This window comes from Rhea pennata, chromosome 6 (genome assembly GCF_028389875.1).
Source record: "Rhea pennata isolate bPtePen1 chromosome 6, bPtePen1.pri, whole genome shotgun sequence".
In the NCBI taxonomy this organism is placed as follows: domain Eukaryota; kingdom Metazoa; phylum Chordata; class Aves; order Rheiformes; family Rheidae; genus Rhea; species Rhea pennata.
The window spans coordinates 17,543,624-17,562,930 of NC_084668.1; the positions used below are offsets into that span (position 1 = coordinate 17,543,624).

The following is a 19,307-nucleotide window of genomic DNA, read 5'->3' on the forward strand; positions in this document are numbered from 1 at the left end:
GATTAAAAGGAGCTGAGAGATTCCTTTTTATACAGCCACATATTTTACATCCCATATACATATATGCCTATACACACACATACATCTCTGTAGAGGGCTTGCGTTTGCAGGTTCTTGAAGCAGCCAGGGTCAGGTTCAGGCATCTGCCTCACTGTGGGGCACCTTCCTTCACTGTAGGGCAGCCCTCTTCCTGCTCCGGCCCAGGGGGCCCCATTGCCTGACTCTCCATCTGCACATCATGAAGGTGGACAGTGGGTGTGCTGGGGTCCTTGCCCACCCCCTGGCTCAGATCGGTGGCCCCGCACTCGGGGTGGTGCCGCTGGATGTGTTTGATGACCTGGAACTTCTGCTTGGCCTTGTAGGGGCAGTAGCGGCAGAAGAAGGGGTGCTCATTGGTATGGGTGAGGTAATGGTGGCGCAGGCCAGCGGCCCAGCGGAAAGCCCGCCCGCAGGCGTTGCAGACATATGGCTTCTCCTCACTGTGCTTCTTCAGGTGGGTCTTGAGCAGGAAGCGGGTCTTGAAGGCCTTGCCGCACTGCTCGCAGATGAAGGAGCGAGCCTCCCGGTGCCGCGTCTCCTTGTGCACCCGCAGTGCGTCTGCCCGGTTCGTGCAGTACTCGCACTCGTCGCAGCGGTATGGCTTCAGGCCTGTGGTGACAGCAAGGGGCTGGCATCAGGGCTGGAGCGTTGCTTCATGCTGCCCCGTAACAGAGCATCAGTCCCCAAATGACCCCCCGCACCTTATCCTTGCGCTGCAAGGCATAGCCTGTCAGCGCCCCTGTACGAGCACCCCAGGACCCCTCTTCTCCAAGTTACTAGGGTCCGCATCATCCAGCCTTTCCTCCTACTGCCTTCCCCATCCCAGTGCTGCAGCTCCAGGGAATTGTGTAGTGTGCTGGGATGTGCTGCCCCGCTGAGGGTCCAGCCACTGCTTCCCCCTTCTCCAGCTGGGTCACTGGTACTGGGGGAAGCACAGAGGTGCTGTTCACAATGCCACAGCCCCTCTGAAGCCTCCGGGGCTGGCGGCGCACCACGGCCTGTCCCTGCCAGCCACACTCACCTGTGTGCTTCGTCATGTGGTACTTGAGCTGATTCACCCACTTGCACTTGTAGCCGCAGTCTGGGCACAGGTATTTCCGTTCCTCCTTATGGATCCGCATGTGGTACTGGGCACAGGGATGCCAAGGACGTGGTCAAGGCTGGGCTTTGGGGCAGCCTCATACATGTAACCCATCCCACTGCCCCAGCTTGGCACCCTCTAGGAACCCTCCCTCTGGTCACAATGAAGCTGGCCATCCTCCCTGGGAATGCACAGGGCTCTGGGATGCTAGGGAATGGCTCACAGCTGGGCCCAGCATCTCAGACTGCAAGGGACAAGAAAGGAAATCAGGCAACCTGACAGACTACGGCAGAAATCCACAGCAGGGTCAGGACAAGACCTTGATACTTCTGAGTTTGCTCTGTTCTAGCGTACGGAGAGCACAGGCTGGTTTTTAGGGCAAAGACCAGGTTCTAAAGCAGCCTAACACCGCCCAAGGCTTGCTGCAGGCTGCAGCTCTGGCCATTCCTGAGCAGAGTGCTTCAGGGCGGCCTCACCCAGCCCCAGAGGACTCCAGCTCAGCTTGGCCATTAAAAAAGTCTATATTCCCTTTAGCAAAATAGACCATTTTCTTTCCACCATCTCATACCTGGCTCCTTTGTTCTAGAAAAGACCCTTTGCTGTGTGGGAGGATGATCACCTACACAGTGGAGCAGATGCAACCACTGGCCCCCAGCACTGCACTGCTCCACGGAGGTACGGTCTCTAGAAACGTGGCCAAGGACCTCTGCTCATAGGGGAGACGAACTTTTCCTGCGCCATGTCTAAGCTGGCACCACAGGGTGTATTGCAAGCCAGTGGGCAGCCATGCTTGACTTTGTGTGGTAGCAGGTTGCCCTGTGACACAGTTGGTTGCACCCAAAGGGCACTAAAAGGATCAGTAGGAAGAGGACTGAACTTGCACAGGTGCCAATATTCTTGCCTTGCTACAAATCCCCCTTCCCCTTTACCGGGAACAGTAGGGAGCAGGGTTTAGGAGAGAAACATGTTAACACCCACATGTGTCTTTTCTGCTTGCCTCCTATTCCTGTACTAACCCTAAGGAAGAGGAGAGAGGGGGAAAACTTCCCCCTGAAAGTTTCTTCTCAAAATCCCTGGGCCCACACACATAGATGCACATAGATGCAGCAGCGTATGTCCTCCCATCCCCAAGCACAACTCTTACCTTGAGACGTGAGGGGTCAGCACAGGCATATTTACAGAGGTGGCACTTGTAGGGCTTCTCACCAGTGTGGATGCGGATGTGCCATGTGATCTTCTGCCTGTTCTTGGTGGTGTATTCACAGTCCGAGCACTTATAAACACGGGTGCCCCCATGGCCCTTCATGTGCTGGTCAAAGACGAGCTGGTGGCGGCAGGCAAAGTCACAGAAGGGGCATCGCAGGGGTTTATCCTGGAGGGCAGCTGGCTCATGGGTCTCCACATAATGCCTCACCAGCTGCTGCCGCTCCTTGGCTGCAAAGCTACACAGCTCACAGCGGTGGCTGAAATGCTGCTTCTTGTGCTCCTCTAGAGCATCCCGGGTGGCAAAGGTCTCTTTGCAGGTGCCACACTCCAGGTGCGGGTGCTGCTTCTGCACGTGGCACTTCAGGGTGGCCTCGCTGTGACACACAAAACCACAGCGTGAGCAGCTGTAGGACACTTTCTCCTCATGCCGCCGCAAGATGTGCTGCTTGAGGGCTGTCTCGGAGCTGAAGCGGGCCTCGCAGCGGGAGCAGCCAAAGTTGAGCTCGCCACGGTGGCAGCTGTTCACATGGCGGGTGATGTCATTCTGCAGATAACTGCTGTAGTCACAGAGCGGGCAGAAGTGGGTGGGCGTCTTCTCGTGCACCCGCAGACGGTGGATGCGCAGCTTGGAGTTGGTGCCGAAGGTCTGGCTGCAGATGCCGCAGGCGATGCGCCCCACGCCAGTATGCAGGGACTGGTGGGCCTCCAGGCGGTACCGCCGCGTGGTGCTGAACTCGCAGTAGTGGCATTTGTGCGGCTTCACCCCTTCGTGCTTGATGCGGATGTGCTGCCGCAGGCACCGGGCTTGCTTGCAGGTGAACTCGCACTGGCGGCACTGCAGCTGTGGCCGCTTGCTGTAGTGCTTGCGGTGCAGCTTGCGGTGCAGCCGCAGGGCCTTGGCCACCTTGGAGGTGAAGGGGCAGGAGGCACAGCGAAACTCACCCAACGTCACACAGCCCCTCTTCTTGTGCGTCTTCATGGCCCGCTCTTGGTGGCAGGTGAAGGGGCAGGTGGGACAGGAGAAGCGCCTCCTCTTGGGAAGTGCAGCTTTCAGGGGAGCTATGTCCAGTGGGGGCTCGCTGGGCTGGCCTGTCTCACCACCAGCTGGGTCTCCATTGAGGGGCTTGGTGCTCTGGCATCTGTCTTCTTTCGGATGCACAATGTGTTTCTCAACATGGTGGTTCTTCAGGGCCCGCTGGGAACGGAAAGCTACAGGGCACAGGGAGCACCAGAACTGCTCCAGGCTCCGGCATCCATCCTCCACATGGGACGTGATGGTGGAGACACGGGAGCACACAAAGGAGCAGGCATTGCAGTGCAGCTTCCCTCCTTCCAGACGGTATTTCTCAGATGCTTTCCCAGGCTGGGAGGGACAAGACACTCCACCTGGCTCAGCTGGGTTCCCTTCCTGTAAAGGCTCTTCCACCATGTCCATACTGTCATCTGGGAAGGATTTCTCAGGGGCAGGGCTGCCTGAGGCCTGTTCTTTGGCTAAGGGACTGCCCGAGGCCTGCATTTTATCAGGTATTACTTCTGCTTCCCAGGGGGTTTCAGGATGCCCAGACTCCCCTAAGCCTCCCCTGTCACTCTCCAATATTTCTGGACCATTGTCACTGCGCTGGCTGGCAGGTTGGCACAACCCAGCCAGCTCCTGAACAGCTGGTTTGAGGGTCTTGTTCTTCTTCAGAAGGACTGGGCACTTCTTGAGGACATGGGTGTTGAGCCCTCTTTGCTGCTTGAAGCTGGCACCACACTCACAGCACACAAGTGGCGACCGGCGGCTCTGACAGCTGGCTTTGGAGTGCAGGGACATGGACTTCTCCTTCCGCGTGACATATGAGCACTTCTCACACTTAAAGATCTGGCTCTCTGACTGTACCACCAGCATCTGCACCCTGCCCTCCAGCACCAGCGTCTCTGCCTGCTCCTTGTCCTGTTTCCGCAGTGCCTTCAGCACTGACTCCGAGCCACCCTTTGCGTCATCACCCGAAGTGGCCGCATCTTCCGAGGCAGGTGGGCGGCTCTGCTCGGCTGTCTTCACTACACTGAGCCAGGCCTCCGGCAGTTCAACTTGGTCGTTCTCTCTCATCTCAGTGTCTGCAACAAGCTTGCAGAGGTCCGAGCATGACCCTTCAAGGCGGCCCACGTTCCCTCCAACGGCATCTTTTCCCTGGCTGTCTCCTGCCATGACACTGCCCTCTAGCCTCACTGCTCCATTCCCATGTGCATCTGCCTCATCTTCCACAAAGCCTGGGATGTCCTCGAGTGCATTGTCCTCCAAGCTGAGATCATCCCGGGAGTCCAGCACCTCATAGGCTGCAGGAGGCTCCTTGCAGGCCAGCATTTCCACATTCTCTGGCTGTGATGCACAGGCATCTCTGGCCAAATGCTCCAGCACAGGGTCGGATGAGACATTCAGGGTCTCCAAGTGCAAGGTGCAGCTCTCAACCACATCTCCAGAAGCAGTGAACTGACCTGAGCCTGAAGCAGGGTCAGCTTGTGTGCAGGGATCTCCCAGGGCTTCACCAGCAATGGGACAACTCTGCTGCTCTTCATCCACACCTCTCTCCACCTCAGAGCTATCCTCCGTCACAGTAGCACCCTGCCCGAGAAGCGGCACCACCAATGCTTGCTGGTAGCTCTCTTCCCCCTGGGACTCCAGCTGGGGAGGCTTCACTTTTGCCCTCTGCTCCTTGCCAGAGAGGGGTGAGACAGCATCTGAATGCAGGGCCGTGCTGAGCTCGTAGCCAAAGAGTGCCTCAGATGAGCTGATCTCCAGCTCCTTGCTGGCATAGTTTTCCAGCCAGTCCTTATCACCAGGGACATAACCGTGAATCTTGCGCTTGTGGAAGAAGAGGCTGGTGTTGCTAAAGGTGCAGTATGAGCAGAGGGCACAGCGAAACTCCTTCTGCTTGGTGTGCTTGCAGTTCTCATGGTTCAGCAGTGCCTGCTTGTACTTGGTCTGGTAGGTGCAGTACTGGCACTGGAAGATGGGCACCTGATAGTTCTGCGAGTGTTTTGCCTGCATGTGCTTCTGCAGCTCATACTTGCGCTTGCAGGCAAAGCCACACACCTCGCAGATCAGGCTTTTGCCCTGATGCCTCAGCTTGTGGCTGCTCAGCTGGTCGGCACGGTGGCACCGGTATGAACACTGGTTGCATTGGTACCTAAGAGGGAAAGCAGAGCTGGTCAACCAACATGAGGAAATGGGGCAGGCTGAGCCCCACCAGACACAATGAGCTTTGCTCTCCCATCACAAAAAGTGAAGCAGGAATGCTGTTCAGGTCACTGGAGCCAACCCTTGCAATCAAGGCAGCTCTTAACACCAGCTGTTCCTCCTTGCTGCAGCTCTTGGAGCTGCTGGTACTTTGCACTCCCAGCCTGGGCACAGAAGCTAGGTTCCCTAGGCATCCACTGGCCAGTTACTGGCCAGTAACTGTCACACACACACACACACCACCTCACACTGACAGCATTTCCAGCATGCCTGCAGGCAGACTAGACACATAGGATGGTAAAGTGATAATTCAGAAGTAAAAACACATGTGGGAAGAGCCTGCTTGTGCCCAAGGCTGCTTTGCTCGTGCTCTAAGCCAGGTTTGACAGGCATCAGCAGACTCCATGACCCTGGGCTCAGAACTGTGCCGACATAGTAATACATTTTTCAAGGGTACTCGAACACCAAAGACACCTTTGCCGCCCCCCACCCCTCCTGCCCCCAGCACTCTGCTGGCAACTACTCAGAAGCTCAAAGATTGAATTTAATATGTGCCAGTCAGTGCAGGCTACAGACACTCCTCAGGGATGAGAGCGCCTAACACTTGATGCAGCCCAGAGCAGCAGACCCCTAAAGCAGGACTTGGGGAGTCTTAACTACACTGCCCAGCCAGCCAGCCTAGGCGCAGTACCGGAGATCTCCAGTGTGCTTGCGCATGTGGACGTTCAGGTAATGCTTCCACTTGGTGATGTATCCGCACTCGGTACACATGAAGTTCTTGTCATTGGAGTGAGTCAGCATATGCTTGGACAGGTAGCTCACATCCCGGCATGTGAAGTCACACAGCTCACACTTGTGGGGCTTCTCTCCTACAAACACCACAGAAATGCGTTGAGCACAATGGCCAGGCGAGGTGGTGAGTTCTGCCTCCCTCTGTAGGGAGGCCACAGCTCCACAGGAGCTCGGGGTACCGGGGACGGGGGCACATCAGGACTCCTGGGCCTGGTTGCAAATTCCACCAGCAGCAACCTGCTCAGCTAAATGACACTAGGGTCTGCTGCATGACAAAGCTGGCAATGGGACATAGAAGACCTGCCTCAGCCCTTCGTGCCCACCTAGAGCAGGGACAGGACCCCACATACCCAGCTAGGCTCTTGGAAGCACCTCAGCAGATACCCACCTGTGTGCAGCAGCATATGCCGGATGAGCACCCTCTTGTGCGCAGTGGCAAAGGTGCACTCAGTGCACTTGTGGATCTTTTCATTGGCATGCATCTTGCCCACATGGTCGTGGAACTCTACAGGGTTGAAGGTGGCATACGGGCAAAAGTTGCACAGGAGCTGCTCGCTGCCTGGGTGCCCCTGCTTCTTGTGCTTGCGGAAGACATGCTTGTTGGAGCAAATGAAGTCACACTGCTGGCAGTGGAAAGCATAGTGGGTTTTTCGATGAGCCTCCATGGCCTCAGCTGTGCCAAAGAGCAGTGAGCAGGCATGGTACTTGCACTCCACTGCCTTGATGCTGTGAGCATCCTTGAGATGGCGGATGAACTCTTTCCGGTCTTCAGCACAGTAGTCACAGCCTCCCTGGAAGCAGTTCAGCCTCTTGGGCTCGGCTTTGTGAGTCTTCAAGTGTTCCTTGAGGGCCTGGCTGAGCCGAAACTTTTCCTCACAGACAGGACAGGAGTAGACGTCAGAGTAGAAGTTGGAGATGTCCTCATGCATGCTGGCCATGTGGCGGTTGAGGGCGTTCTTCTCGACTGAGCTGTAGTGGCAGAGTGGGCAGCGGTGGGCCTTTTCACCTGTCTCACGCATCATATGGATTTTCAGCTTGCTTTTGCTGGTGAAGTACTTGTGGCAGTTGGGGCACTGCAGGCTGGGGTCAGGGAAGTGCAGGTGGAGGTGTTCGACCAGATGCGTCCGCTTCTTGAAGCACCGCTTGCACTCAGGGCACATGTGGGTTTTGTAAAGGTACTCGGAGCCCTCCACAACATCCCCTGCGAGAGGCAAGAAGGGGGAGCCATCAGGAGGGATGGGATGGAGAAACAGGGCACAAGCAGCTGTTCTCTCCCCAGTGCAGCTATGCTGGAGCAAGAGGTTATTATATATACTGCCATGCAGCAGCTATGGGCTCTGGTCCAGCTGCAGCATGCCCTGCCTTTGGCCAGCCAGAGCCCAGCAGCAGCTGGGGAGAGCTATCAGGAAAGTGATGTGTTTGCACGGGCAGAGAATGGGAGAAACAGTGCACCGCAGGATAACGCAGAGAAGGCCTGGAAGCAGGACGCCATGGGACTCTCAGGTCCCACAGCGCAGCCCGTATTTCATTATCCATCTCTGCATGATGCTGCTCCCTCCCAAGCAAAAGGCCTGGGCAGCTTCCAGTTCTACCCCATGGTGCTCTGCAACATACCTTTGAAGTGCTGTGCCCAGGACACCTTCGCTTTCTCAGGAGCCTCCTTCCCATCCTCCTTGGTCTCATATGGACTCTCTCCATCCTCATCCAGTGACTCATCCCCAATGCTCTCTGAGTCCTCTTCTCCAGTCGATGCTTTCTGCCCCTCCAAGGAGCCCTCCCTGGTGCCCACAGGCTCTGCTGGCCTGGCTGCTTCTGCTGCTGCTTCCCAGCCAGGGTGGCAATTCCCTGCATCCTCCTGCCCTTCTTCCGCTTCAAAGCGAGGAGAGAGATCACAGATCATGTTCCAGGTGAGAGGCAGCCACCACCCCTTGCCCACAGATGTGCAAGAAACTTCTTGCCATGGACCATGGGGAGCCTCTCCACAAACCGTACGGCAGCAGGCAAAAAGCTGCAGAAAGCTGCTGGACTGCAGGGCTCCCACAACCCTCCAACAGCACAGCCTGGACACCCACTCCTCCCAGTTTTAAATGAGACGCACAGACCCAGCCAGCCCTTGTAGCACCCACAGACTCCAACCCTGCCCAGGACAGGGCTCCCCACCCAGCCTTGCCTCTGGCCCAACCAAGCCATACCCGACAGCAGGACACAGGGCTGCTTGAGGCTGGTCCTGGCTGGGGCAACCAAGCTGCAGGTGCTTTCTGTCACCCGCATCTCAGCAGTGGGCTCTGCTGCATGGCCCTTCCTGTGCTGCCAGAAGAGCTTGGTATTGGCAGTGATGAAGTCACAGCGGCTGCAGTGGAAGGGGAAGTGGATGCGGTGGTGCTGCTCCATGGCCGGGCGGCTTGGGAAGAGCAGAGGGCAGGTACGGTAGGTGCAGGACACAGGGGAGGCCCCATGCACATGACGCAGGTGGCTGCGTAGTTGCTTGCGGTCCTCTGTGGCGAAGTGGCAGCCCTTCTCAGGGCAGGGAAGGGCCCCCTGCGGGACACGGTGGGTCCTGAAATGCTCCTTCAGTTCACCAGGTTGTGCAAATGCCTCCTGGCAGATGGGACACAGCAGGTACTCAGGGGCAGAGCCTTCCTGCCCGCCTGCTCCTGGTGGCTCCAAGCTCCTCGCCTCACTCTGCTCCTCACTGGTGGGTGCTGAAAGCACTCCAGCAAGCTCCAGTTGTTCTGGGGGTGCCAGCAGCAGGCACTGGTGCTGGGACAGCAGGGAGGGCTCTGGGAAACTCTGGCCGCACCTCTCGCAGAAATACAGCTCCACCACTTTGACCAGCACCTCTGCACAGAGCCAAGAGTGAGCATTAGAAAGGGCTTTTGCTTACCTCAGGGCTTGGAACTGGTGGTTTAATTCCAGCTTGTGACTTGGAGGATAAAACTCTGTGACCATGAATTACAGTTTAAGAACTATAACTTTCTCTCCACCCTGCATATCCCGGGATGTATGTTCCCATCAGAAAAGGGACATCATCTAGGCAATGATGATGGCCAGATCCCTCCCTTAGCACCTTCTAGGCACCCAGAGCTTTGAGAACAGTTCAGCTCTGTTTCTAGCAGGATGCTGCCCACATTGGACACGGGTACAAACCGCACTGGGAGAGGCAGCAGGCTCCAGGTTGGAGATCTCCACTTGGGAGAGTCCACAGCAACCCCATCAATGGGCACAAGGCTCCTGTAGGCACCCTTCCCCATCTGCACACCCAGCCTGAGCCACATCTGTGCTGAAGAGCAGCACTGCACTCAGAAGGAGTGCAGGGTCAAAGACAGGAGGGCACCAGGATGTCCCCAGGGTGCTAGCTATAGGGAACAGGGCCGGAGGGCCACCCCATAATGCCCTGGCTGGAATTCTCTCCCTCTAAGGAGCCCCACACTGCCCTCCCTGTACCCGATACCTGTGGCATTGGCTGCATTGCTCAGCGTCACATTGCCAGCCACAGCCTCGATGAATATTTCCATGTTGCTTCCTTCCGCGTGAACTCCTTCTCCAGGCATCGAGGCCTCAGCCAGCAGCAACCTCTGGCTCACAGTCAGTGGGGGTGTCCCACTCAGGCCAGTGTTGGCAGCACCAGGACTTCCCAGAGCTCCTGCATCTCCTGCTGTGGGCAGGAGCAGCTCCGAGCACAAGGCCTCCATCTCCCTGCCAGCAGGCTCAGACGCAGCCGTTTCTACACTCATTGCCTTTTATCTGCTGCCAGGCACTGGCTCCATGACAAGCAGGAGAGTCTATGGCTCTGAAACAGATGAAAGAGCTTAAATGAAGGTGAATCCAGGGGCCCAGCGGTCCTACAAGACCAGAGATCCCAGTATTGCCTGTCCTTGAGGTCTATGGGATAGAGGTGAGTAGCCAGCTCTGCTCTGCAGAACATCAAGCACATCTGAGCCACTATGAGGGCCATGCCACAGCAGCAGCACCCTGAGCATGTAGCACAGGGGCAAGAGCTGCAGGACTAGACATAATGAAGGCATCCCAAGTCACACAGCTCATGGTGCCCCACCAATCCTTGGTGGTTCTACAGAGGCATCGAGAGGATTATCCCCATGGCCAACCTCAGTCCCATCATCTAGATCAACCAGAGCCAGGTCTGGATCTCTCCCCAGTCTGGGTGCCTGAAGTGCTGATGCCCACAAGTACTGACCACCCAGACCCAACAGCAACCACTGTACCCCTAGTGCTTTGCAGAGACTCAAGCTTGACCTCACTCCAAGGCTTCCTCAACACCAGCTATGACAACCAGGGTATTTCCAGGGTGGGGATCCCATCCAAGCATCTAAAATCACACTTACGTCCCTGCAGCAGGGCAGTGCCTGGGCACATCGGCAAGGTGCACAGCAAAAGCCAGAAGCCACAGAGACACAGAGCCCCTCGCAGTGCACATCCCTGGCCCAAGGGACACCCTTGCAGCATGGAGCACTTCCCAACACCCACCAACTCCCTGGAGCTTTTCTCACAGCAGGAGTGCATCTACACAGCAGACACGCATAGGGAGCAAAGATGCTGCCCTCTTTGCAGCACATGGTACCCCAGAGCTTTCTTCCCCATGGGCAAAATCCCTTAGACCTACTTCCTTATCCTTCCTGCCAAATCTGACTAATCCCCTTCAGCATCTTCAAGCTCCCCCAGATTGCCTTTTTTTCCTGTCCTAAATAGGTAGCAGTGGTGCTCAGAGCATCCCAGCACAAGATTGGCCCACTGTGCCCCACTGCAGTCACCCATGGGAGCTGGCTGGCTCGAGTGGAGCCATGCCTGGCTCATCCAGGGACCCCTGGAGCACCCAGGGCCCCAGGACACAGGGCAATGCAGCCCCCACGTGAGGTTGGCGGTAGCACCCTTCTCCCCAAGGACTCTTCGTCCCTGTCCCTCACAAGGTCCTGCAGCCCCTGGCCACATCCCAGTCCCCAGGTGCCCCCTCTAGGAAGCTTCTTCCAACAGCTCCCACCTTCTCTCCCACGGGTGCCTCTCTGCCCCTCCATCCTGCTCCCCAGGGGACCGCTGCTCCTCTCCCCTCACCCTAGGCCCCCATGGGGACCCCTTTCCCCTGCCCCCTATCGCCCTGTGTCTCCCCAGAGCCCCCTCCGTGCCTCAGGGCACCCTCCAACCCCCCTTCCCCACCCCTCAACAAAATACGCCCTCCCTAGGGCAGCCCCACTCCTCCCTGTAGCCCTCCTAACACACTGGCAACCCCCCAGCCCCGGCCCCGCTCCTCTCCCCGCACCTCACGCCTGTGCGGCCGGACTCCCGCACGCCCCACGCTGCCCCCCACCTCCCCGCGCCCCGCAAATGCTCCCCTCCCTGCACCCTCCCCACCCCCACATCCCCTCCCCATACCCCACAACACGCCTCAGCGCCCGCCAGGCCCTGCACCCACCGCTGCCCCAGTGCCCCCGGCCCCCACCTGCGGGCCCGCCACCGCACGTCCCCCGGCGCCGCGCATCTCGCTGGTGCCCACCCCGCACCGGGCAGGAAGGAGCGCCGCCCTTTGTGCGGCTCACCCCACCGCTCTGCCCCGCCGCCCCCGCTCCCCGGCCCCGCTCTATGGTACGTGCCGGGAGTGGGCCGGAAGCGGCGGCGGCGGCGGAAGTGCGGGCCGGAACCATAGAGAGCAAGGCTGGGCCGGCGGGAGCGGCGCTGCGCGGAGGTGAGGGGCGGCGGGAGGAGCGGGTTCTGCGGTGGGGCCGGAGCTGGCGTGGGCAGGGGACGAGCCCCGGCCGTGGGCACCCTCTGCTGGCTGTAGCCCCTCTGCGGAGCAGGGACGCTGCTGGGATGGGGCACGAGGTTCCGCTATGGGGCAGGGACGCTGCTGGGTTGGGACGTGAGGCCCCGCTGTGGGGCAGAGACCGTGCTATGAAGAAGGGGTGCGTGGTGCTGTGGGGCTGAAGCCTTGTTGTGGGAATGGGGGTCACTTGTCCTGGGCGGGCGTGGGGGGGGGGCGTTGCTGCGAAGACGGCTCCGTTACGGGGGCGGCGGGATCGTGCTGCGGTGCCGGATCCCCGCAGAGATGCGGGGTCGGACACTGTGCTGGCTTGTGGAGAGCAAACTGCGACGCGGGGTAAGCCCCTGGCTCGGGATGGGGCCGGAGTTATTCTATAGCATACTTGTTCGGAGGTCCACGCAGCTGGCCTGACAGCATCGATATGGAGGTGCTGCTTCCTCTCCTGCTGCGTACCGGTTGCCAACAGCAAAGAACGTGCTCTCCGCCTTGGCCTGTGGATGCATTTCGGCTTGTTCTGGCAATAAATCGTAAATAGTTGCGGTGCTCAGTGATTTCCAGCTGTGTAAGGAACAAGACAGTGTAATACTTGGGGCTTGGTGTCCTAGCTGGAAGCAGCAGCAGATGCTCCTGTGCTTGACCAGCTCCTGGCTGTTTCTTGCCTACATTTTATCATCCCAGTGGCTTACAGAAAGGGAGGGGGTTCCTGCAGCCAGTCTCTGATAACGGGCTAAGCCGATATAGCCCTGTGTTCAGGATCAAAGTGACTCTCCACAACTCTGAAAAACTTGCAATAAATGGTGGGGACCAGCTTGTGACCTCTGTCCAGAAGGAGTCAGGCTCACGGTCAGCGTAGTCTGGGGGAACTGAATGCCACATGCAGCTGGACCTTGCTGTTAACAGCTACTGGGAGGCTACAGCCAGTCTGCAGCAGTATCTGATCAAGCTGTAGCAGTACCACAGCACAGCCTGCTGCTCTTCCAGTTAGTGCCAGTGCAGCTGTTGGGGTGTCTGTGCTGGGAGCCTGCTCAGACAGCTGAGCTAGTTGAAAATGGCGCTCTCTCCCCACTTCCCTGGGAGAGATATTACCTCTGGCAGTCTCTGCTAGCTCGATGAGTCTACAACAGAGCTGTGCTGAAATGCAGAAACTCCTTGGCTGGGGCTTTCTAGAGTCTCCAGTGATTTTTATTGTGCTGAATGTTTCATTTTAAAGGTTTTCTCCATATCAAGATGTGGTTTGTTTTCTCTAAGGGAAAGTGTAAATATGGATTAATCTAAGTGCACTGAGGCACATTTCACTTTGAGAACAAAAAGACCGGGCAATTGTGGGCTGTGCAGTATGTCTCCCACTGCTGTATTGCATTGCTCCATCATCCAGTCCTTTCACCTTCTCTGTCTCTTTTCACACAGGTTAGTTTCTATATCACAGAGACGATGCTGTTGAAAGGAGCTGCTTAACCCCCCGCAATGCCCTTTTCTGACTTTGTCTTAGCGCTGAAGGATAACCCGTACTTTGGGGCCGGGTTTGGCCTCGTGGGGGTGGGCACAGCCCTGGCGTTAGCCCGGAAGGGGGCTCAGTTTGGGCTGGTGGCTTTCAGGCGCCATTTCATGATCACCTTGGAGGTGCCCAGCAAGGATAAGAGCTACCACTGGCTGCTGAGCTGGATCTCACACCACGCCAAGCACACACAGCACCTGAGTGTTGAGACATCATACCTGCAGCATGAAAGTGGACGCATCAGCACCAAGTTTGACTTTGTCCCCAGCCCTGGGAACCATTTCATCTGGTAAGGGAGGGCAGGGGAAGAAGGAAAAGCAGTCTGGGGACTGGCCAGTGTTTTGGCAAGAAAACGCCAATCTGTGTGGCCCGTGTAGGCAAAGGAGAGAATCCTGCCTCTTTCCTATGTTCAGATTAGGACAGAAGATGAGAAGCCCATATTTGCCAGAGTGAACTGATTTCTTTACCTGAGATGAATGTGCCCCTTGATACATGATATAAGCTGTGCCCTCTGTCCGGGCTCAGCTGAGCAGTAACAGATCCCTGTATGTAGCCAGTCCTCATGTGCCAAGTCAGCAGGGAACACACTGGTTCTGAGATCCCTTTGCTGAGCTTGTCCTCTGCTGTGCCTGATTTGGGGGCAAGGAGGACAGGACTGGCACATCGGGCTGGGAAATGAAAGGCAGCAGCTGAAACTTGCACTCAGTTGAGTGTGGAGGGTGAGCTGTGGCTTGCCCCTGGAGGTGGGTGCAGGCAGGTGTGCTCTGGCCCAGCTCCCCCCAACCTCATCTTCCTGCTCCAGGTATAGGAGGAAGTGGATTCGCATTGAGAGGAACCGGGAGAAGCAGATGATTGACCTGCACACTGGGACCCCTTGGGAATCTGTCACCTTCACTGCGTTAGGCACCAACCGGGAGATCTTCTTCAACATCCTCCAGGAAGGTCTGTAGGGTAGCTCTGTGAGGCCCTGCTGGGAACAACCTGCTCCCTGGAGATACCTGGTTCTTCACAGGAGATCCCTTTCCCTGCCAACCATCCCCTCTGCCTTTTTCTGCAGCCCGGGAGCTGGCTCTGCAGCAGCAAGAAGGAAGGACGATCATGTACACGGCCATGGGAGCAGAGTGGCGGCAGTTTGGCTTCCCCCGCCGGCGCCGCCCCCTCAGCTCCGTGGTGCTGGAGGAAGGTGTGTCAGAGAAGCTGGTCCAGGATGTGAAGGAATTCATCGAGAACCCCAAGTGGTACAGCGAGAGAGGCAAGGCTCTGGCTCAGCGTCCTCCCTATTGTGCCCAGCATGGCTCCTCACCCTTCTGCAGCCACGACTGTGGGGAACTGTCTCACATGCATCTCGCTAACTGAGCTGAGGTGCGGAGATTAGGCCTGGATCTGCAAAGGGGCAAATTCCTCTCAGTTCTATGGGAGTCAGGCCTCGGGGCTCACATACAGTTAAGATCCAGAGGTGCTGCCCATGCCCTGCATTCTTTCCTGTCCTGCAGGCCTGTCCTGGTGAGACTTGAGAGTATATATTACCTTGTCTTTGCTGCAGCTGAGGCCTCTGTTACCACAGCCTTGCAGAAGTCCTTTGTATGTGTGAGCCTGGGCACAAAGCTGTGCTCTCACCTCTGCTGTGTTCAGGCTGTTACCAGCTCTGCAGGTCTTTGCCCCTGCTCCTACCTTGGTCAAGGGTCCTTAATGTAGATAAGCACAGAGGAGAAAGGAAGGAGTGGGCACTAGCAAGGACTGAACCTAGTGTGTGCTGAGGCTGTTGCTCACATCCGTATCTGCAGCTTCTCAGTCCTCTGCTGCTGTGCCTGCTATAGTCCTATTTCAGCACTTCCCACCGTCCTGCTTCTCAGCCCATCTCTAAGGACAGATGGGGCTCCACTGGCTCTTTGAGCATCCTGCCATGCATAGCAATTAAACAAACTCCTGGGAGGAGGCTTTTTCTGAGCAGATGCTCCAACCTCCAATCCCAGGAGCCACAATGAGCTGTGGAGTGCATTGCTCCTGTGATGCTGCTGTGGGCAGAGGCAGGATGCCAACGGCCTTCCCTGGGAACAGCTGCAGAGAGATTTGTGTTCTTCTTGCCTTCCCCTGCTGCATCCTCTATGCATGCTCGGCATAGCCCTTGTGCTCTGCGGAAGAGAGCTCAGAGCATCCAGCTTGATTTGTCTATGCAGCCAAATTCCCCGTTTCCATCGGTGGATCTCACTTGTGAGCTCTTCTCGGTGCCCCTAAAGGTAGGCCTTGAGCCTAGAGCAGCTGTTGTTCTGGCTGTGAAGGTGCCTTAGTTGATATCAGTACCTCAGGTCTGTATGGGCAGATGCAGTGATGAAGACTGGGTAATTAGTTGGCGCAGATCCTTCTGAAGCAGCGATCCCCAAAACATGGTTCATGGAAACCACGTTACTGCTGGCTGCAGAACAACCCATGCTACAACCCAAGTTGTAGCTCAGGGTTGTCACCTGTGGCAGGTGGGGGACAGTTAGATGTGCTCTGTTTGTGGCCTTGTGCTGGTTCCTAAAAGGACACTGTCTTCCTAGGGATCCCATACCGAAGAGGCTACCTGTTGTACGGTCCACCTGGCTGCGGAAAAAGCAGCTTCATGTGAGTATTACTGGCTGGGCAGTGGCTTTCCTGCCAGCTGCCTGCTCTGGGAGGCAGCAGTTGATGGGGGTGTATGGATGGATTTGGGTTCAAAATGCAGCCATGTGCTGCCCAGGAATGTGAATTAGAGAGCTGCGTCTCCCGCACCGTGTCTGGCATAAGTGTTTGCATTGCTGGCACTCGGGGTGGCAGCATTTCTCCACACCCTTGCTTTGCACAGCCCTGCATAACAACAATGTGCCAAGCAGGCTGATCAGGCTGTGTGGTTTACACCCAGTATCTGATCCCCACCGGGGGAAAGAGGTATATGCCCTCTGCCCTGTGCTGGGCAGGGAGGTTTTGTTCTCCAGCTTCCCCTACCTCTGTCTGCTCAGGGCTCTCTTGCCCTGATTCACCCCTGTGGTTTGTGTCCTTCCCAGCACAGCCCTGGCTGGGGAGCTGCAGTATAGTATCTGCCTGCTGAGCCTCAGCGATCGCAGCCTCTCCGATGACCGGCTCAATCACCTCCTGAGTGTGGCACCGCAGCAGAGCATCATCCTTCTGGAGGATGTGGATGCTGCCTTTGTCAGTCGGGACCTTGCTGCCGAGAGTGAGCAAATCCCTGTTCCTGGGCTGGGCAAGGGGAGGGAGATTGGCCAGCTGTGTGAGGAAGTGGATTGGGCTCTGGGATCCTTGCAGCCATACCAGTTTCTTGGGGTCCAGTTCAGCAGAGATTGGGAGTGGGCAGCTGTGTTGGTCTTCATGGCCCAAACTGGACCTCATTCAGTTTGGGTTGGGCTATATAATAGGAGCTTTGCGGTCCCTTGTCTTAATAGTACCTCAAGCAAAGGCATTTGTCCTGCTGAGTTCTTCTCAGTGTGACAGAGGGGACAGCATTCCCCCCCATTCACCTTTTGGATTCTCTGGGCTGCCTGTGGACAAGGAAAGTGTATGGGCTCTCAGCCAGCGAGAGGCAGAGGGCCTGCTGAAGGGAAGGAGAGAGTGGAGTACTTGACTTAAGACGGGAGCAGCCAGGCAGCCATTTTGCCAAGCTGTGGTGAGCCTTTGGCTGTGAGGAGGTGGCCTATGAGACCGCCCTGGGTGAGTGGCTCGCAGATAAGATCTGAGACATCTCTGTCCGCAGACCCCACTGTGTACCAAGGCATGGGGCGCCTGACGTTCAGCGGCCTCCTCAACGCCCTGGATGGCGTGGCCTCCACAGAGGCCAGGATTGTCTTCATGACCACCAACTACGTGGACAGGTCAGAGCTGGCCTATTGGGGGGAGTGGGAAAGGTGGTATGGGGGAAGGCTTGCTCTCTTGGAGCCCTTTTCAGGGCTTTATGGAAGGTTATTTGTGCCTTCCAGTCTGAGGTTTGGGGGTTCATTGGCCAAATAAGGTTTTCCCAATCTGCAGGATGCAGATCCAGTGATTCCTAACAGCCCCCTTTGCTGGTCCCTCTGATACTTGCTTGCTGTTAAGACCATACAGTGCTGGTTGCTCCCTTCAGGAGCGGTGCCACCTTCTGCATGCAGAGGTCTTTGGGATTTGGAGTTATATGCCATGAACAAAAAGCTGGTGCCACACACTGCCCAGTCAACAGGATGCAGCCTTGGCTCCTGACACCCTTGCTGTGCTCAGGAACCCAGTTCGTGGATCTGCCAAAGGCTACATGGCAGTGGGCTTGGCTCAGTCCAGACCAAATTGGCCTAAGTTGCCTGGTTTGTTCAGAAGCTGCCCACAGGACACCAAGGGGCAGAGCTGGGTCTCAGGACAAACTTGTCCTCCTCAGCAGTTAGCCCTTCCCAAACTCTGTCCCTTCTTCTGGGTCAACCCAGACCCCCAGGAACAAAGCTGTTCCCCACCGTTACCATCCCAGAGCACACAGGACCAGGTAGATAGGATCCTATGCTGGCATGTCCTAGTGTGGAGGGGGCTTCCTGCTAGACTCGTCCTGCAGAGATAGTTTGATTAAATTTTCAAGGCACCCTTTGGCTTTTGAGCAGTTCTCCAGGATAAGAAAACTGAAGTTCTCTTCAGTGGGGCAAAACACAGCCTGGCCAGAGAAGGCAGGCAGAGGTGCTCCTCTGGACTGGCTGGTTGAGGAGGGCTGGGACATCTCTCACTTCTCTGTGCTTCTCAACAGGCTGGACCCAGCCCTGGTGCGGCCTGGGCGTGTGGATCTCAAGCAGTACGTGGGCCATTGCTCCCGCTGGCAGCTTGCCTGTATGTTCCAGCGCTTCTACCCTGAGCAGCCCCCAGCTGCAGCTGACCGTTTTGCAGAGCAGGCGCTGGCAGTCTCTGATCAGATCAGCGCTGCCCAGGTGCAGGGCCACTTCATGCTCTACAAGACAGACCCCAAAGGAGCCATTGAAAATATACGTTCCATCCTGCTGTGACAAGGGATAAGCCTTGCCTGCCGCTCTGTGAGGCCTGGGAACTGCTGGGGCAAGGACTTGACTGTCCTGAGGGTGCTGTGGAGCTGCCCAGGCACACAGGCCAGTTTTTTTTTTTCATCTCTACCTCACCAAGGCCTTGGCTTTTTATTAAAGCATACAGGGAGTTGGAGCTGCCAGTCCTGCAGCAGGGTGAGAGGATCAGCTCTTGCTGCTCCCTGACTTAAGTGTTTGGGTGTTGATATGATGGCTCCACTAGCCAGAGCACCTTGTCCTGGAATTGTCATAATCTGCCAAGTCTTCTGGGTATAAATCCATAACAAGTCAACCCCTTTGACTTGCATTTTCCTGAGGCAAGGCATTGCAGTGCTGCCATGCTGAAGAGAGCTGCAGATCTGTAAAGAGAGGTCTTCAGCAGAATAGTCTTCACGGTCTTGTGAATGTTCTCTGTGAAGTGTACAACATCGCTGTTTGCTCTTGGATCTTGTTTGCTTTTGTGTGCATGCCACCAAGTGGCAATTTTGTCCCCTTGCTTGTTCGTTGCCTCATGGTCCAAATCCTGGCCCAAAGCCCTTTCCAGCTTCAACAGGTGGGAACAGCACTGCTCCAGGCACTTCTTGGGGCTTGTCCTCAGAGGCTGCGTTTCTGAGGGTGCAGCTCCTAGTGTAACGATGGACTGGTGCTGGAAGGAGAGATCAAACCAAAGGATTGATCAGGTCTGGGAGCTT

At 56.8% G+C, this 19,307-nt stretch overlaps 2 protein-coding genes across 5 annotated transcripts; one reads left to right on the top strand and one right to left on the bottom strand.

Annotated features, from left to right (window-relative positions):
• Positions 1-21: 21 nt before the first annotated feature.
• Positions 22-11,871, bottom strand: ZNF142 (zinc finger protein 142). 2 transcript variants are annotated; one of them, XM_062579099.1, is made up of 9 exons: positions 11,788-11,871; positions 9,787-10,125; positions 8,528-9,175; positions 7,950-8,204; positions 6,724-7,536; positions 6,235-6,412; positions 2,265-5,493; positions 1,061-1,166; positions 22-648 (listed from the first exon to the last, which is right to left on the bottom strand). In XM_062579099.1, exons 2-9 carry the CDS (start codon positions 10,067-10,069, stop codon positions 149-151), a joined length of 6,012 nt encoding a protein of 2,003 aa, XP_062435083.1. In that variant the 5' UTR covers positions 10,070-10,125; positions 11,788-11,871; the 3' UTR covers positions 22-148. The 2 variants fall into 2 exon arrangements, with proteins under 2 accessions (XP_062435083.1, XP_062435084.1); XM_062579100.1 differs by lacking the exons at positions 22-648; positions 1,061-1,166 and adding an exon at positions 1,174-1,364.
• A 114-nt stretch (positions 11,872-11,985) lies between these two features.
• Positions 11,986-19,061, top strand: LOC134142018 (mitochondrial chaperone BCS1). 3 transcript variants are annotated; one of them, XM_062578715.1, is made up of 8 exons: positions 11,986-12,030; positions 13,513-13,889; positions 14,403-14,542; positions 14,658-14,852; positions 16,141-16,204; positions 16,624-16,793; positions 17,328-17,445; positions 18,330-19,061. In XM_062578715.1, exons 2-8 carry the CDS (start codon positions 13,570-13,572, stop codon positions 18,580-18,582), a joined length of 1,260 nt encoding a protein of 419 aa, XP_062434699.1. In that variant the 5' UTR covers positions 11,986-12,030; positions 13,513-13,569; the 3' UTR covers positions 18,583-19,061. The 3 variants fall into 3 exon arrangements, with proteins under 3 accessions (XP_062434699.1, XP_062434701.1, XP_062434700.1); XM_062578717.1 differs by having other exon boundaries at positions 12,005-12,030; positions 13,701-13,889; XM_062578716.1 differs by lacking the exon at positions 11,986-12,030 and adding an exon at positions 12,091-12,247.
• The last annotated feature ends 246 nt before the right edge of the window (positions 19,062-19,307 follow it).

Excerpts from the sequence above, each read along its gene's own strand:
- ZNF142 (XM_062579099.1), bottom strand. The coding sequence starts at position 10,069 with ATGAGTGTAGAAACGGCTGCGTCTGAGCCTGCTGGCAGGGAGATGGAG. Across the intron at positions 8,205-8,527 it reads GCCCTGTGTCCTGCTGTCGG|CGGAAGAAGGGCAGGAGGAT; the intron begins GTATGGCTTGGT and ends CTCGCTTTGAAG. Across the intron at positions 1,167-2,264 it reads CTGACCCCTCACGTCTCAAG|TACCACATGCGGATCCATAA; the intron begins GTAAGAGTTGTG and ends CCCTGTGCCCAG.
- LOC134142018 (XM_062578715.1), top strand. The coding sequence starts at position 13,570 with ATGCCCTTTTCTGACTTTGTCTTAGCGCTGAAGGATAACCCGTACTTT. Across the intron at positions 14,853-16,140 it reads CAAGTGGTACAGCGAGAGAG|GGATCCCATACCGAAGAGGC; the intron begins GCAAGGCTCTGG and ends CTGTCTTCCTAG. Across the intron at positions 16,205-16,623 it reads TGCGGAAAAAGCAGCTTCAT|CACAGCCCTGGCTGGGGAGC; the intron begins GTGAGTATTACT and ends TGTCCTTCCCAG.